This window comes from Falco peregrinus, chromosome 6 (assembly GCF_023634155.1).
Source record: "Falco peregrinus isolate bFalPer1 chromosome 6, bFalPer1.pri, whole genome shotgun sequence".
Taxonomy (NCBI): Eukaryota; Metazoa; Chordata; class Aves; order Falconiformes; family Falconidae; genus Falco; species Falco peregrinus.
The window spans coordinates 22,193,603-22,211,362 of NC_073726.1; the positions used below are offsets into that span (position 1 = coordinate 22,193,603).

A 17,760-nucleotide genomic window follows, 5' to 3' on the forward strand; every position below is an offset into this window, starting at 1 on the left:
CACTATCTCAGTCCAGATCCACCTCTCATCCATCAATTCAGGGGCTGCATCCCTCCCATAGCAGGACCTTAAATGCGGAGGGAAGAAAGGGAGTGCACCCCAGCAAATCCCAGCTGGCACCTCCCTGCTCCCCATGTCAGCACAAGAACCCATCTGCGAAGGAACCTCCATCCACTGAACACGGACACAAGGCAGCCAGGGATCAGCTACTGGGATTGAATTAACAGCTTTTTAAGAATAAAAGGGGACGTTTAGAAGGAGACCGCACCTTAAATACCATGTTCTGTACTTAAGGCAGGATGGTCAGGGAGCTTTGATGCAAAACGGGGTTTCACTTACTTGGAGGGCAAAGTTACCAGGAGCTGCACTGCAATCCCTGCAAAGCTTAACTTGAACATGTGGAAAGAAACGAATGGAGGCGTTCGGAGCTGTACTTGCAGTCCCACGTGTCCAGGACACCAGGAAGGGGAAGCTAAGCCAGATTTCTGCATCACGAATGCAGAGCAGGCATTTCAAGGCCAGCAGTTCACAGGAACTGAAGCCTCCCAACCATGTGGCAATATAAGAGATTTTTTTTCCCCACTGACTCAACTCTGGATGAGTGAGATTTGGCAATAGGGGTGAGGAGAGGAACACGGGTAAACCTCACTCACCTCGTACTGCGGGTGACCTGCACATATCAGCAGCAGCTCTAGTGTCCGCAGGTCACCCAGCCCTTGGCCTGGTGTACAAACTATTTTATCTAGGAACGTCTCACACAGCTCGGTGAAAACACGGCAATAATTGAGTACCCTGGGGAAGGAAAAAAAACAGGGCACAAGTCAGAAAGATCTTCCACACAGGACAGACATCCCAGCACAGGAGATTCGGTCATGCAGGTAACATGCCCAGGAACCTTGTCTCAGACCACAGAAATACCAAGAAATACCAACTTCTGCTTTAGCTTTCTGTCAGCAGTTGGGAACCACTTAAATAGGGGAACTTGGCTTTGTTCAGAAGTAGGTGAAAATACTGACTTCCAGTAAGCAAATCTTACAAAATTTTCATACTGCCCACAGCGTCTGAGAAAACTTCTCCATAACCACACTGCACTGGGCACCAAGGCACACGACGGCTGCTACAAAACAGCTTGAGTCGAATTCAGCACCCGGAAGGTGCCATGTTTCAGAAGACAAATCTACACACCTACCGTCAAAATAAACCCAGGATGTCCCGCTGCCTACACAGGGGACAGCGCTGTGTAAAAGCACAGCTGCTCTTCAGACACAAACAAGTTTGCGGCCGAGTTGAACGACAGGCTTTACTCTGCTTTAAGACTGCAGAACCCAAGAGAGGAGCGACCATCCTGGAGCCGCAGTATGGTGTGCCGGCGCAAGCCTGGTGTCACTGGCAGAATTTGGGGTTTTTTGATTGTGGGTTAGTCCTGCTGGCAATAGACGGGGTAGATGGACCTCAAAAGGGGAAAAAGGATCTTCATGCAGGAGTTCTCAGGGCTCACTGAAAGACCTTTAAACCCAGTTTGAAGGGGGAAAGGGATAAAACCAGGCTTGCTAGAGATAAGCCCGAGGGCAGCAGGCCAGTGTTTGAGGGACGGTGTGCTAGCGAGGTCCTTCAGTTTGCCATCTCAGTAGAGGTAGGGAATGGAGATCCATGCAGCAACAGATGTGAGGGTTATTGATGTGCTAGAAACCATGGAAGCACCTGAGAATGGTCACATAGGAATCAGGGCTTCTCCCCCCAATAAGGTGATGCGATCAAACATACCCTTGTATATTAGGGAGTGTTTTGATTGCCTAGAGGTTGATGATGGTGACAATAGGGCCAAGTGTTTATGGATAAGAATCAGAGGGAAGGTCAACAGGGCAGGTATCATGGTGGGAGTCCGTTATAGACCACCCAACCAGGACGAAGAGACAGATGGAATATTCTACAAGCAACTGGGAAAAGTCTCACAACCATCTCATGGGGGACTTCAACTTACCAGACGTGTGTTGGAAATAAGTACGGTGGAGAGGAAACAGTCTAGGAGGTTCCTGGAGTGTGTGGAACTGACCTTCCTGACAGCCAGTGAGGCAGCCAGCTAGGGAAGGTGTTCTGCTGGAACTGTTGTTTGTGAACAGAGAAGGGCTTGTGGGTGATGTGACGGCTGCAGGCTGTCTTGGGCACAGTGATCACAAAGTAATCAAAAGTGAGTTTTTGATTCTCAGAGAAGTAAGGAGGGGGGCAGTAGAACTGCCACTTTCAACTTCCAGAGGGCAGACTTTGGCCTGGCTGGCAGAGTCCCCTGGGAGGCAGTCCTGAAGGGCCAAGGGGTCCAGGAAGGCTGGATGTACTTTAAGGAAATCTTAAAGCTGCAGAAGCAGGCCATCTCCACGTGGCAAAAGATGAGCCAGTGGGAAAGAAGACTGGTCCGGTTGAAAATCACAGAAAAAAGGAGAGTTTATGACCTTTGGAAAAAGAGGCAGGCAGCTCAGGAGGACTACAAGGATGTTGTAAGCTTATGCAGGAAGAAAGTTAGAAGGGCCAAAGCCCAATTAGAACTTAATCTGGATACTGCCATAAAAAACAATAAAAATGTTTCTATAAATACATTCACAACAAAAGGAGGACTAAGGAGACTCCCCATCTTTAATTGGATGTGGAGGGAAACAGTGACAAAGGATGAGGGAAAGGCTGAGGTACTTAATGCCTTCTTTGCCTCGGTCTTTAACAGTAAGACCAGTTGTTCTCCAGGTACCCACCACCTGAGCTGGAAGACAGGGATGAGGAGCAGAATGAAGCCCCCATAATCCAAGGGGAAACGGTCACCGACCTGCTGCGCCACTCAGACACACACAAGTCTCTGGGCCCAAGGGTACTGAGGGAGCTGGTGGAAGTGCTCCTCACTGAGCCACTTCCCATCACTTACCAGCAGCCCTGGCTAACTGGGAAGGTCCCAGTCGACTGGAGGTTCACAAACATGACGCCCATCCACACAAAGGGCTGGAGGGAGGATCTGGGGAACTACAGGCCTATCGGTCCAGCCTCGGTGCCGGGGAAGGTTACGGAGCAGGTCATCTCAAGTGCCATCACACAGCACACACAGGACAACCAGGGCACCAGGCCCAGGCAGCATGCGGTTACGAAAGGCGGGTCCTGCTTGACTCACCTCATCTCCTCCTGCAACAAGGTGACCCGCTTAGCGGATGAGGGAAGGGCTGTGGACGGTGTCTCCCTAGACTTTAGTAAAGCCTTTGACACCATCTCCCACAGCATTCTCCTGGAGAAACTGGCTGCTCGTGGCTTGGACAGGGGCACTCTTCTCTGGGTAAAAAGCTGGCTGGATGGCCGAGCCTGAAGGGTGGTGGGGAATGGAGTTACATCCAGCTGGAGGCTGGTCACAGGTGGCATTCCCCAGGATTCAGTGCCTTTACCAAAAGGGTTGTCGAGCACTGGCACAGGCTGCCCAAGGAAGTGGTGGAGTCTCCATCCCTGGAGGGATTTAACAGATGTGTAGATGCGGTGCTTGGGGACATGGTTTAGTGGTGGGCTTGGCAGTGCTGGGTTAATGGTTGGACTTGATGATCTCAAAAGTCACTTCCAACCTAAACAATTCCATGATTCTAAGCATGGCATCAAACCAAAGACTGCTCCTCACCAATAAAATGACCTCAAATCAGGGATATGGGGGAGAGGTCCAAAACAAGCCATTAGTCCTGGACTTTGGTTTTAGTATTCCTGTTCTGGAGAGGCTTAGGAAATCCTAAAGCAACATGCATCCAGAGATGTGCTGCCAACACACCCTAAAGCTTGCCTTAAAGACAGAGACAAGTCTCCCATGTGAGATTTTTTTTTTTTTTTAATCCCAAAAGGCTTGACCTTTTACACAACCGGCTGTGTAACAGCAGGAGATCAAACACGGCAAGATGTTGCCAGCGCCATCAGGAGGACCTTTACACCATACCTGGAAGCATTTAGGGGAGACTACCTTCTCCGACAGAGACTGGAGAACAGATTAATTACACCATGCCCCAGCAATTCCTGAAGATGAAAGCTTTCAGATTTTTCAGAAAGTCACAGACTGAAGAGGTGCTATTGCAGAGTCAATCTCACCGAGCAGAGAGGATATCATAGCAATCTTTTACGAGCCTGAAAACTGAAGACTAATTCTATTAGTGTTAAATGGAAGGATAAATAGGCACAGAAACTACTATAATTTTCGATTTCAAAAGGGCTAACTCTGAGGAGTAGCTACTCATTTTGCCTGTGGAAATCTCGTTTAACATGGCATAGACTTGGAATTCCCTTAAATCAAAGGCGCATACATTTTCTGAGCTTTGCACCCCAAGCTGAAATAAGGGAATGAGGATGCTTACTGAGTTCTTGAGCCTAAGTCATCTGAAAAGTCTCAGCAGTGCGCCAAGTGCCTCTAAGCAGCTGAAGGGCTGTCATGTAGGAGGACTGAGAAGCAGACAGCTGGATTCTGGAAGGCAAGATGAGCACAGATCAAGCGAGAATTGCCAGAAGCCAAACCAGTGCCCAGCCATGCCAAGGACCATCACAAAAACAGGGCAGGGTTTTTCAGCTGTAATAAACAGCCGGTGGAATTGCCACTCGCTGAAGACACTGGCACAATTAAAGATCTGTGGCACAGCTAAAACTATGTGAATATGCATCAGTTTTCAATACTGTGGCTGAAGAGGAGGGGTAAAGGCAGGAGGAATGAAGAGGCTATTTAGACACAAGGGTCTGCTTACCTCCAGGTGGAAGGAGCGGGGACTGGCTAACTGCCATCCCAGGAGTCAAAAATCTGACACTGGACCTCTGTCCTACAGCTTCACTGCTGGTCTGGCAGTTTCCATCAACGGCAACACCTTGCACAGCCACAAAATGTGCTCGTATTTGACAAGCGCAATCAACATAATTTTCCAAATAGATGGAAGTTGGAGGGAAATGGGCTAAACGCAACAGGGGTTTACCAAAAATAGATTGAACCCATCTAATTCTTATCAGTAATGTTTTAGAACAGGAGAGATGGAGCAGAGCAGATCACGGTGTCACACAGAAGCTAGTTAAACTGGATAAAGCAGAGTTAAGGGATGAGCAGTCAGCGAGCAGGGTGGCTAGCAGGCTGCGCTGAAGAAGAAATACCAGTTTGGTGCTACAGAGGTTCCAGATCAATCTCACAACTGACCTTATCTACATTCATTGGTGACAGCCAGATAAGAAAGGAAGAGCAAGCCCTAATGGTGTTCACTGATAAAGCTGGGATGCAACATCTGTGCAGAATAAGAATGAAAACCATTTATATTTGAAAAGGAAAATTTGCCTATTTCTGACAGCTTGTGGATGGACTCCTCAGTCACAGGATGACCAAAACACTGATGCTGCAAGGTGATAGCAAAGGCAAGAGATGTCAGGCAAGGTGCTGCCTGTACACAGGGATGCCACAATGCCAACACACAGGAGCAAGATCCCTCCTGCAGCAGCACATACCTCTTAGGCCCTTGTGCCTCTCAGGCCCTTGTGCTCAAGGAAGCTAAAGTCTGAAGGGGAACACTCCAGATTACCCAGGAAAAAGAAAGCAGTCTCACAGGACTGAAAGAGCTGGGTTTGTTCACCCAAACTTGAGGCTGGCCGTTTCCTACCTACAAATGTGTCTGGGAATAAGCATCAGCTAGGGATCTCTTCAAGTTAAGACGAAGTTGGTGAAAGAGAATAGGAATGAACTGGCCTAGAATCAACTGAGGCTGGAGATCAGAGGGTTTCTAATCAGAGCAGCAACATTCTGTTGCAGCCAATGTGTGTGAAGTGCTGGTTTCAATGTGCTTGATCAAGGTATGATCTGGCTACGGTTTCTTCTAGGTCAAGAATGGGGGGCTGTTGACCCAGTCGGCACACCAGACCTGTTTCCATCAGGAGCAGCTGAACCAGGTATGGATATTTGTAGAGAGGAGGCAGTAGGAGCAACAGGTTGCTTCTAGGCTCTATTTTAAGACTGGTAACAGATTGGCTGCACCTCAGCATACTTCCCTTGTGCTTTGCCCACCAAAAGGAAGATCAAGAACCCCAGCAAGCAGACTCTGGTAACAGTCTAACCCTGTCAGAGGCTGAGCTGAGCGCACATACCTGGAGCACAAATCGGGCAAGGAAGTTATTTGCTCACTTGTCTTCATTTGACAAATACTTATTTGCATAAGAGACTTCAGAGTGCCGCATGCAATCACCGTTGATTCCAAAAATAATCGCAGACACAGTGACCGTTAATTATGGTAACTCTCCTTCCTCTCTGGGCACAGCCATGGCTGCAAGTCCACTTACTTGTCTAGGTCCTCACGTGCTACAGCCATGTGATAGGCACTCTCAAGAGTGAGGACACCCTGGAAAAGCTGCAAGGCCAGGGGCAGGTTTGTCTCCACGTTCTCGATGGCGTAGAGAGCTGAGCACACGCAGTCTGAAGCAGCTTCATGGAGGTTTGATGATGTCTTGTCTTGTTGCTGCAAGAAACAGAAGAGCACAGTGATTATATTATGAAATGAGATGGTAAAGAAAAACTCAGTCTTTTCTTCTTGTTGTTCCCAAAATACTTTGTAGAGCTTCTGCATAGCCACAGCTCCCAACAACTCACTCCTACCAGCCCTGCAAAGCCTGGGCTGCTTTACCAGCCTGGACACTTGAGGTCAAAACTGACCCTCCCCAACGGGACCCCACAAAGACATCCTTGGGAGAGGCAAACACACCAACATCCACAGCAGTTCAGAAGGAAAGAAAACAGTTGCGCTGATCATGACCCTGGCTGAGTCACAGAATATCTCAAGTTGGAAGGGACCCATAAGAATCATCGAGTCCTCGGTGATGATGGAGATGAGGTTTCTCACAAGCATGTGTGAAATACTGTGATAGTCTGGGGGTGAACAAATAGATTTCAGGCCCCACCTGGTAGATGTATATAGTGATTGTACAAGGCTGATTTAACAGGGCCTTTAATGGCTCCCATGGAGCCCTCAGCAATTAAGGAGAGAGACAAGACTGGCATACTAAGGAGTAGAGAGCAAACAGAGAAGCATAGAGAGGAAACAAAGGAGCAGTGACTCTGTGTGTGCCTCTGTGTGTTCCTTCACACGAGATCTCAACACATTTGGAAAAAAATTCATGGTCCTGTGTGAAGGTGGAAGGGGAGGAAGGAAAAATGCCCAATTTAAAAGTGACATTAACACAATAAAAAGGCTGGTGAGCCAAATGCCCTGTCCTGGGGAAGACGGTTTTCTGCTGCAGTGCTGCTTGGGAGCTGGGTCCCTGCATGAATATTGCCTATTACTTCTCCCACTGAATGGGAGCCCTCATCAGCATTTGTTGTTCATCGAATTGGCACCATGGGAGGGACGCAAATGAGGGATCCTGTCTAACAACAGAAGAAGGAACAGACAATTCCTGCACTGGGTCACAGGTCTGGGCAGTACCACAGCAGACACCTTCGTCCTCCAGGAATTCCTCCTTCCTGTTTGTCAGTTCATTGCCCTCCCTGTCACAGTGATGCGGGATTCTCCTAAGCTCCCTGTTTCACTGGCCTCTTCAGCTCTCCTGCATCCAGACAGAACAAAAAAACACCCCAAATACCTTTAGTAGTTTATTTCCCAAGGTGAAAATGTCACAAAAGGAATAAAATACTATTTTATTGAAAATGTGGAATGAATACAAAACAAAAAATGAAAAAATACTGATTGCAATATTAAACAAATGCAGTTTCAACAACGGACAACTTTTAAAGCCAAAACTAACCATTACTTAAGCACACGAGGATGGCAAACTTTCAATAAATCACCAAACAAATGTATTTTGTTCAGAGCCCCATAAAACAATTTGGCTCAGAGGAAGGACCAAGTACAATGCGTTTCAGACCAAAACTCTCTGTCTCTTAAAGTCTTAAAGTATGCTTGAAAGTACACCTGGCACCTACTTTTGCAGCAGTGGCAGCCCACAATAATGGCTAGAAACGGTCACTTCTCAGATGTCAAAACTTCTATTCTGCTGTTTTGCTGCCACCACAGAAAAATGGAACCTGGCTCCCGCTTGGGAGATAAAATAACTGCTTAATACAGGCTCCAAAATTGACGATTAGTACAGTAGGAATAAGGAGAAGACATATAAATAGACAATTAAATAGTCTTCGGACTTTTTTATCAATGTACTGTGTGTGTTAGTACACTGTGAGCGTACTAACAAAGTTTATGGAGATTAAAGGATCACTCATGGCAGTGTAGCAGGAAGGTTCCTGCGGCTCAACACCTCCATCTCTCAGAGAGACCTCTGCTTTCCCCTGCTGCTGTCTGTCCGGCCAGCTCCACAGGGAAAGCCGTGATTCCTGAGCGGTGCAAGGAGAAGGTGCACCACTTTGCAGGAAAGCTCTCATGGGGATAGCTGAGCCAGGTAGCTGAGGAGGGTGTCAGTAAAGCCAGGCAAGGGCATCTGCTCAGGAGAGATTTCAGATGCTTTCCTGTCTGTCCAGGAACAGAGAAGGGTGCTCACCTCTGAGCACATATTCTCTGGATCAAAACAGAAGGCAGGCAGGAAAGAATACTACCGAAGGAGCTGCAGAGTCTCCTTCCTTCATGCAAATAGCCAAACACACACACGCATCTTTCTTTGCATCTGAAAGCTCTGCCAGTGCTTTTTTGTTCATCAGTCTTGTCCCCACATCACAGATACTGAACCAAGGACCAAGCACACAGGCAGAGCAAACCCTGAAGTGTACTTCTAGTTTCACCCTTGAGAGATTAGCCAACATTAGGTGTTATTTATGTGCCATCTTCTAAGCTTCCCAGGGCTAACAGGACGCAGGAAAGATTATGTGGGAACTCACAGCAGCAGCCAGAAGAGGACTCTCACTGTGCACTGCTGCTCTCTGACTGTCCTCCAGGGTGGACAACCGGTACAAAAGGAAGATGATCATAGAATCATAGAACAATTTAGGCTGGAAGGGACCTTTAAAGATCATCTGCCTCCAACCCCCTTCCAGGGACAGGGACACCTTCCACTAGACCAGGTTGCTCCAAGCCCCATCCAACCTGGCCTTGAACGCTTCCAGGGATGGAGCAGCCACAGCTTCTCTGGGCAACCTGTGCCAGTGCCTTGCCACCCTCACAGCAAAGAATTTCTTCCTTAGATCTAACCTAAATCTCCCCTCTTTCAGCTTAAAGCCATTCCCCCTTGTCCTGTCACTACAGGCCCTACTAAAAAGTCCCTCTGCAGCTTTCTCGCAGGCCCCTTTAGGTACTGGAAGGCCACTGTAAGGTCTCCCCGGAGCCTTCTCTCCTCCAGGCTGAACAGCCCCAGCTCTACCAGCCTGTCTGCCTTGGAGAGGTGCTCCAGCCCCCTGATCATCTTTGTGGCCTCCTCTGGACTCGCTCCAACAGGTCCGTGTCCTTCTTATGCTGGGGACCCCAGAGCAGACACAGCGCTGCAGGTGGGGTCTCACCAGAGCAGAGCAGAGGGGGAGAATCCCCTCCCTGGACCTGCTGGCCACACTGCGTTTGGTGCAGCCCTAGGTTTGGTTGGCTTGCTGGGTGGCAAGCGCACATTGCCAGGCCACGCTGAGCTTTCTGTCCACCACCAGCCCCAAGTCCTTCTCCTCAGGGTTGCTCTCAATCCATTTCAGGCAGCACAGACCTATTACTGTGCACAGACAGCTTGCACTTCCCTGGCTGCTAGCAGAGAGGGACAGCCCACTCTATGGAGCTGATCAAGGTAAAGAGGGAATCAGAGGGTTCCGACTCAAGACAGGGGCGATGAAACTCACCTTCCACATCTCAGTCACTCTTGGATTTAAAAGTGACACCATCTCATACCCAAGGCCCATCACAACCTCATTTCCCAAAAGAAACACTCACCAGCACCTCGAAGAGGAGTGACAGTAACTTGCTGTTTGCCATGAAGGTGCTGTCCAGGACACCCAGGTTGAACCAGCTCCCCAAGCACCGGAAGATTTTGATGAGCATCTTCTCATCATTGCCTGCTTTCTCCACACATGTCATCTGCAACAGAACAAGGAAGAACTGCTTAGGACCCCAACTTCAATTGTAATTTCCCAAGCAGAATAATAATAAATAACTTTTGGAAAGCCATCCTGGAGTCTCTATAGTCAGCATCAAGAATTCCCCCATGAATCTTAGCAAGACACAGGGCAGTCAGCAGTGATCCCTCCAAGAGGAACAAAACTTTCAGCAATCAAGCAGCAGTGTTGTATCTATGTGAAAGCAGCACTCTGACCAGAAGACAACCGAGAATGCCCACACCAGCAGAGAGGACTTCTGCATCTGCCTAGAGTGATCATGTCCCAGCGCTAGTTTTGTAATCGGGAAGATGACAGTTCTGCAAACAACCTTTCAAGAGCACACGGCCTTTGAGCATCCTCTCAAAGTCCATATGAAACACATTCAAGAAAGCAGACTGCTTCCAACATCCCTGTCCCTAAGTAGCCCTGGACTTGGTGAGATATAGGGGCAGAGCCAAAAACCTCTCTGTCAACTTCAGATGCTATTACAGAGGCAAGAAAACCAGTGTGAGTGTTTTCGTTCATGCCCAGTCCATCACTTTTCTGCAGAATCCTGTCTCAGACTGGCAGAGCACAGATATGGATGTGTCATGTAGGTGATAAATCCCTAAACTCACTCAAATCTCAATTTACTATTCTTCACCACAAAACAACCGTGGTCAAAGAGAAGATGGGTCCTGAGGGTCAGACCTATCCCAAAGGCCAACCTGAGGACAGTCTGAAGACACCAGTGCAGTGTCAGAGACGGGCTGTGGGTCTAGCAGCAGCCAACCCTCATTTCCAGCAATGGCCAACACTTCTGCTGCACAACAGCGCCTAACCACAATCTGCATCAACACCTAACACCAAAGGAAGCCCTGACCTCACCAGGCTGAGGAAAAGGAAGAACAGATTGACAGACAGGACATGGAGAAGGATCCCAGACTTCCTTTTCCCCCAGAAGAGAACCTCGACTGGCCAAGCAATTCTGCAAACGAGCTTCCACAGATCTTCACTCCTTGCCTGACACTTCAATCCTGGAGGCAGAAAGCCATACTTCATCACAGTCCCTGTACAATTTTTTTAAAACTCCATCTTGTAACTCAAGAAAGTGAATTTAGCATTTAAATCCTACACTGAAAATTTAATTTTGCTCTTTAGGCAGGTGGTTGAAATGCCTGTGTTGGGATTTACCATGAAAGCTCAGGCACATGCAGAGGAAGTCTGAACAGAAAGTCTTATGACAGGGCTACAACCTTTGGCAATCCAACACTGGCACCTCACATTGTCTCCAGTACGGCTGTGAGCAGCCAGAGCCAGGTGATGTGTGATGTCGCCTGTCTCACCAATGTGACAGCCAGACTTCTCCAAGATGTCCCAGGAAGAGTGCTGAGGGCTGCAGACAGCTAGGAGGGATGGCACAGTGCAGGGATTTGAGGAAGGTGAAAAGAGTTTAAGTGAGCGAGGACTTGTTCAAAGACAACTAAGCATGGAAAAAGTGGAACTGGGCTCCCCTAATGGCTGTGGTGGTAATGGCATGGGCCTCTGCTGGGATAAATACAGCATACGGGGGGGAGGAGTCTTCTCAAGCAAGACCTGACGCTTTTGAGCAGAGGACATAGCTCAGCTCCATGTCCTGACACATAAGATGAGAGGAAATGGTATCAAGTTTCACCAGGGGAGGTTTAGATTGGATATTAGGAAAAATCTCTTCACCAAAAAGATTGTTAAGCATTGGAACAGGCTGCCCAGGGAAGAGATGGAGTCACTGTCCCTGGAGGTGTTTAAAAGGCATGTAGACACAGCACTTAGGGACATGGTTTAGTGGTGGGCTTGGCAGTGTTACTGGTTGGACTCAATGATCTCTAAGGTTCTGTCTAACCTATTAAACCAACAATTCTACGACCCTTGATCATCATGATCCCACTTCCTCTGGAGTTACCAGAGTAACTGGAAAACGAAGCCTCCTTCCCTGGCCTTCACGGGAAAAGCCAAAGCTAGACATTGCACAAACATGAAACACCCACCAGAAGTATCTGCCACACTCATATTTCTATTCCAGATACTCTCTGTGGCTTTCTTAACCACAGACCCAAAAAAGCAGCGTGGAAACAGAACAGGTACCTTCTGCAAAGGCTTTGGGCCAGATGCAAACTTAAACTGAGTCTTACTTACCTGTAGTCCACCCCTTTTGTCTAAATTAAACAAAGGAAAAGTACCGGGTGTTGAATTTATGTTGGGTCCCATCAGAAAAGGGGATTCGGAGAGGGAAGGGATATTGGGGAGGGACTGCAGGTAACATCTGAGAGGCAGGAGGGGATAAATGAAATGGCAGGTTACACGAGCCTGGAGGGAGACTAAGCAATGCACTGCAAGAAGCAAGGCTTCTCTGGGCATAGAATCCAATCCCAGGGAGGACATTCCCCTTCTCCCTGGCTTCTGAGAGCAAGCCTAGAGCCCTCCACCTATTTCTGTGCCACACAGTACTGGGCACATACAAAGATGCTACATGTTGGAGCTAGAACGGACATGAAGAAGTATCAGTTAAGGAGAAGAGAACATTGTCACTGGTATAACTAAAGCCTTACAGTTTTGCTCATCAAGGAGAAGGAAATATAAACGACAGTCTAACAGCAAAGGGAGACTGTGATTCTGTAATTCTGAGAAATGGCACAAAAAAAGCACTGCAGAACATGGCTCATTTCACATGGACAAAGTATTAAGGATCCTACAGGCTAAGGTTCCTCCTATTTTCAGCAGCTGTAACTCAATTAGCAAAGGAATGCTAACCAGTAGGCTAGCAGGGCAAGAGGGAGGTGGCTAGAAGAGACATGGAGACCACAGACCAAAGAAAGCAGGGCAGCCAAGCACAGAAAGATGGGGCTGCAGAGCAGAGAATCGACCACTGACGAGACTCTGCAATTAAACACACCAAACCTTGAATCCATCTGGAGCACAGTGACATTAACCAGCTGCTCGGTGGAATTACTGATTTGCTATGCACTGCCGAGGGTACATTATCTTTCCTTCTTTAGATAAGCAGCATCAAAGGGTAGCTACAGCACATGCTCCATTTGAAGCCTGAGTCAGGGATCAGGTTGGCTACTCATTTACAGAGCTCCAACAACACTGAAGAACATGACAAGTGTCTCTGGAAAGGAAGGAGCCAGCAAGGAGCATTTCTTTTCAGTCCCTGAAGCAATTCAGCTCAACACTTATTCTCTGTTCCTCAGACTTGCCCTGTTTTGGGGCCCACAACAGTCTCATTCTTAGAGAGCATGAATACTCCCCAATTGAGGAAACCTTTGAAGAAGAACCAGGAGATACAGCTATGGTCTCCCCATACTAAATGTGATAATACTCAATGTGACCTGCAGCTAAATGCATAACCTCAGCTTACCACACGATGGTCAGAAATTAGGCATGTACTTACTTTTGAAAGGGGCACAAGAAGAGAGAGAAATCATAGTCACCAAGTACCTGAATGCCTTTCTTCTAAGAGATATACAGACACATGCATGTATGAATCTAGAGATGATCATCTCAAGATGATGATTTTGAGATCTACATACATACACCCATAATGGGCTGAAGTAATTTCTTGCTTAAGCCTCAAATAACCCAAGACTTTTCCTGAACTTAAAGCACACAGTGCTAGACGACAAGCCTCCACACTCCGTACCACCAGACAAACCAATACAGTCCTCCCATGGCCAGTCCAGCTGAGAGGATGAGAAAGTTTCCATAATTTCTCCAATTTCTAATGTAGCTCCAATTTCATAATAGCTCCAATTTCAACTGACAACAGCAACCTGACTGTGATTTTGATCTGCTTGGAACTTAAATATATAAAATCAGCTTGTTTCACACCAACCAGCTTTTTGATCACATTCAACCTGGAATAATCTGGATCAGTGATGTGGATGGGGAAGAAGCAGCTGCATGAGCCTCTTTAGCAGTTGACCAGGACTCAGTTGCTGGTTGGTCTCCTTACCAGCAGAGAGATGACCGTGCTGGAATAGTATGCCAGATCTTCTATGATTTCAGTACGGCGGTTGGCTCCGATGCGCAAGGATCGGCTGTGAACTTCTTCTGGCAGCACCGTGAGGATTTCCAGCAGAAAGGGCAGCGATGTAACATCATTGCTGTACCTGAAAGAACAGGGAGGAAAGACAGTGCACGAAGGCAAGTGACAGCCAAGCACACGCAGAAAACCTCAATGCTGGCAAGTAGGTTAAGAGCACAGTGAGAGATGGAGGGACATTTCAAAGAGACTCTGCAAAAGTGTTACCACAAACACACTCCCACGCCCAGCTGCAAGGGCAGAGCACTGTCGAGAAGAGCCTCCATCAGTGGTTTAGCTCAAGATTTTTCAATAGAAAAATGACAAAAGCTTTCCCAGCCCAAGCACATCAAGTCCAAGTGCCACTGCCCAAACAAACCAAGTTCCCTCCTACTACAGAAATACCACAGGAGCACCTTAGCACGGTGATCTGCCCAAACAAAGCGTCACTGTACAATGGCACGTGGCATCCCATGTCAGCAAACACAGGGCAGTGAAAATGCTGTCACACAGAAATTGGGCATCGCTGCACCAGCTGACCGAGCACTGTGGGACACCCCAGTAGCTCAACCTCACTGTTCAATCCTATGCTACAGCTAAAGCTGGCAGGGGATAAGGGATTGTCACATAACAAAAACAGGGATGAGGAAAATTGCTGAGTCTCAGAGAGCTGTGTTCACAGAAGCATGCACAGCCTGTTACAGGCAGCCACAGACAGCCCCATCTCTCCCTCCACCCCATCTCCCTGCCATGATCCAAGACAGTTTAAATTATTCATCAAGAAAAACTTTCCTATTGTCAGGCCATTTGCTGCTGCGTGCCTTTTTGGACCATGCAGGTCTGCCCATTTGACATTTATTCAAAGAACAATTCAGAGTTTAATGACATGAACTATTACTTACTTTTCAACCAGTGTTTGTACGCAGCCTTTCCAAGAAGCCATTTGCAGGGCAAGGTCTGCTATTGCTAAAGCAAGCTGAAAGGGAAAGGGGAAGAAAAAACAACAGAGCTAAGTGTGGTGGTTGATGAAACCTGCCCAACAGCACAGGAGAAAGGGTGCTGTGACTGTCAGACCTGAGCTCAGCAGGGCTGGCAGGTAACTCCAAGCCTGCAGAGGCAGGATATTAATTCACAGTATCTGTTTGTGTGTGCAGTCTCTGTGGTTAACTGCACAATGCCCACTGCCTCAATGCAGTGATGTTCTCTGCTGGGCTACTTAGGGGCTGAACAAGCAACCTTGCCTCAGTGTGTGCAGTGCCAGACACCCTCAGAAATGTATGGATAATGGGAATGCTGTATAAAGAACAAATGGACTTCCAAGAATATGCCAGCATGTCGGGAGAAATCCTCCCAGTCACTCAGGGCACTGCTGGGCAGATCAACATTTTGTCTCCATTGCAGAGCACAGGGAAAACCCCAGGAACAGCTGTTCGTCCTCTCAGCCCCTCCAAACAGCAAGCAAGAGGATGAAGTAATCAATTTAACTAATGGAACCAAATAATGAAGGAGGGCAAACAATTCTGTACTGGGAGACACGAACGGGCTGGCTGCAGGCATTGACCTTCTCTGTTCTCCACACTGGAGGAAAAGCAACCAAAGGAGACTAAGGGCTTTGTCTCAGAAAAAGTCAGAGGTGATAAAAGCTGGAGCTGGTCACCACTGCTGTCACCTGCAGCACCTAATTTTTCCTCCCCCAAGCTGGCAATTACTGTAAGGGAGAGCTCCAGCAGGGCTGTGACACAAGCCTGGCTACCAGTCTGCTCTCAACAGCAAGTTAGGACTGAACAGTCCAGACTTTACCGCTGAGAGCAGCCTCAACCCACTCTCTCTCTCTCACAGACATTTATCGAGCAGCTCCTTCCACCTCTCTGCTCAGCACCTACCTGAGTTACAATGACAGGTGACAGGTCTTTCAAGTTCTGGATGTGGGACAGCAAAGAGTCCCGTAACGAAGCATGGGAATCCGTGGGGAGTTCGTAGAAGGAAGTCTGTATCTTCATCTTCATGGTCTGTGCTGCGAAGTAGCATGACTCCACATCCTGACGGATCTGCAGCAACTGGTCAGAGATCTCCCATGCGTGGACCTGCAGGCAAAGCACAGCACCATCAGCAAGCAGGCATGGGAATGTAGAGCAAACTCAGTAGGTACCAGCAGGCTTAAGAGCAAGCTCAAATTCCCCTAGATGAAGACACATCCTCTCCCCTAAAATACCCCCAGAATTTTCACCAGGAGAGTCCATGCCACACTGCTATCATGGCTCAAGCAGTGAGAGCTGACTAATGAAGGTGCTGGGGCCGTAACACCCACCCCGTGAGCTGAACAAGCAGATCAGCTTCCAACACAGACCTGACATTGGCCGAGATGCTCATGGCCTCAGTTACCAAATCCATTTGGGAAAGAGGATCAGAAAGCAGATCTGATGACCACCCTTGCAGTACAGAGCAACAAAAGAGGCTTTTTTGGGCTAATTGCCGTACCTATTACACAGCAGTAAAAACAGAGAGAGCCCAGCAAGTGACAAATGGAAAAAGGAGGATTGGATAAAGGTCTCCCCAGATCAAAATAACGATATGTAATTGCAAGATTGAAGCTGCTGGACCCACCTAAGAGCACACACTGGGACCGGTGAATCTGCAGCAGACTATAGATGTGCTGAAGAGCTTGGAGGAGAGCCAGCAACAAGGCAAATCATCACCTGCCCAGCCTCAGAGAGGCAACAGCCAACTGGCTGGTAGGACACTGAAGACTTTGCCCTTTGTGTGTGACCAGAAGCTACAAGGAGAGCACTGGGTGAGCCAGAGGAAAGGCAGGCACCACTGGATAGACCACCCTTGCCTTGCTGAGATGGTGGAACAGACAGCCCTGGGGGCAAGCCCCAGGCACCGTTAAGACCTGCTGAAGCATCTACTGTACAGGGCTTGGTGGGAAAAGGATGCCAGTCAGGGAAGGAAAGCTTGGCTAGGTTATCAAGTGTCACCAAACATCACCAAGGGACGGTGGGGCCACTGCTGGAGCACATCAGCATGGCTTGGGAAGAAACCCTTGGATGTGAGGTCTCCTGTTAAGGAATGGGATCTTCAAAGGACTCAGACGATCAATAAAATGGTCCTCCTTTCCTGAAACATCTGCAACATGTTTTAGTTTAATTAAGAGCATTTGGGGTTTTTTTGTAAAAAATAAAATTAATGTTTTATTTTTCCAAAACACTTGAAATCTGAATTTCTGTGCATATTTAAGCTCAAACTAATAAATTCACACAATTCACCCCATGCATGCAACTAACATTGAATGCCTCGGCACCCTCCTCTGACCTGTACCCCTAAAGAAGCTAGACACAAGCCACGGGCACTCCAGGATGACCAGATCCAACACTCATCAGACTGTATTTTCTATCAGTATAATCACTATAAAAATCACTCTGCTAGACTCCAAAAGGTATCTCCTGATAGAAAATAAGGCTAATGGGTCATGTGACTGGAAGATGGTGGATATTTCTAATTTTTTTATTTGGCAGAGATGAAAGACAGTTCCAACTGACATTTCAGATGGACAAACATCACACCGCAAAAGGAGCTCCCCAAAAGCCTTGTGTTAACAGCCAGTGAGGCAGGACCCCACAACCACCACAGAAGAGGACTTTAGCTAAAGTCTGTCCGTGTGCTACAGCACACTGAAGGGAACAATTAA

At 47.9% G+C, this 17,760-nt stretch overlaps 1 protein-coding gene across 2 annotated transcripts in view; it reads right to left on the bottom strand.

Annotated features, from left to right (window-relative positions):
• TNPO3 (transportin 3) overlaps positions 1–17,760 on the bottom strand; it is a 44,806-nt gene that overhangs the window by 13,017 nt on the left and 14,029 nt on the right. For both annotated transcript variants that reach the window (XM_055807779.1, XM_055807780.1), the window contains 6 exons: positions 15,956–16,156; positions 14,975–15,048; positions 14,004–14,160; positions 9,867–10,010; positions 6,301–6,476; positions 654–792 (listed from right to left, as the gene is read on the bottom strand). In XM_055807779.1, the coding sequence (XP_055663754.1) occupies positions 654–792; positions 6,301–6,476; positions 9,867–10,010; positions 14,004–14,160; positions 14,975–15,048; positions 15,956–16,156 (891 nt within the window). The remainder of the gene's footprint in view (positions 1–653; positions 793–6,300; positions 6,477–9,866; positions 10,011–14,003; positions 14,161–14,974; positions 15,049–15,955; positions 16,157–17,760) is intronic.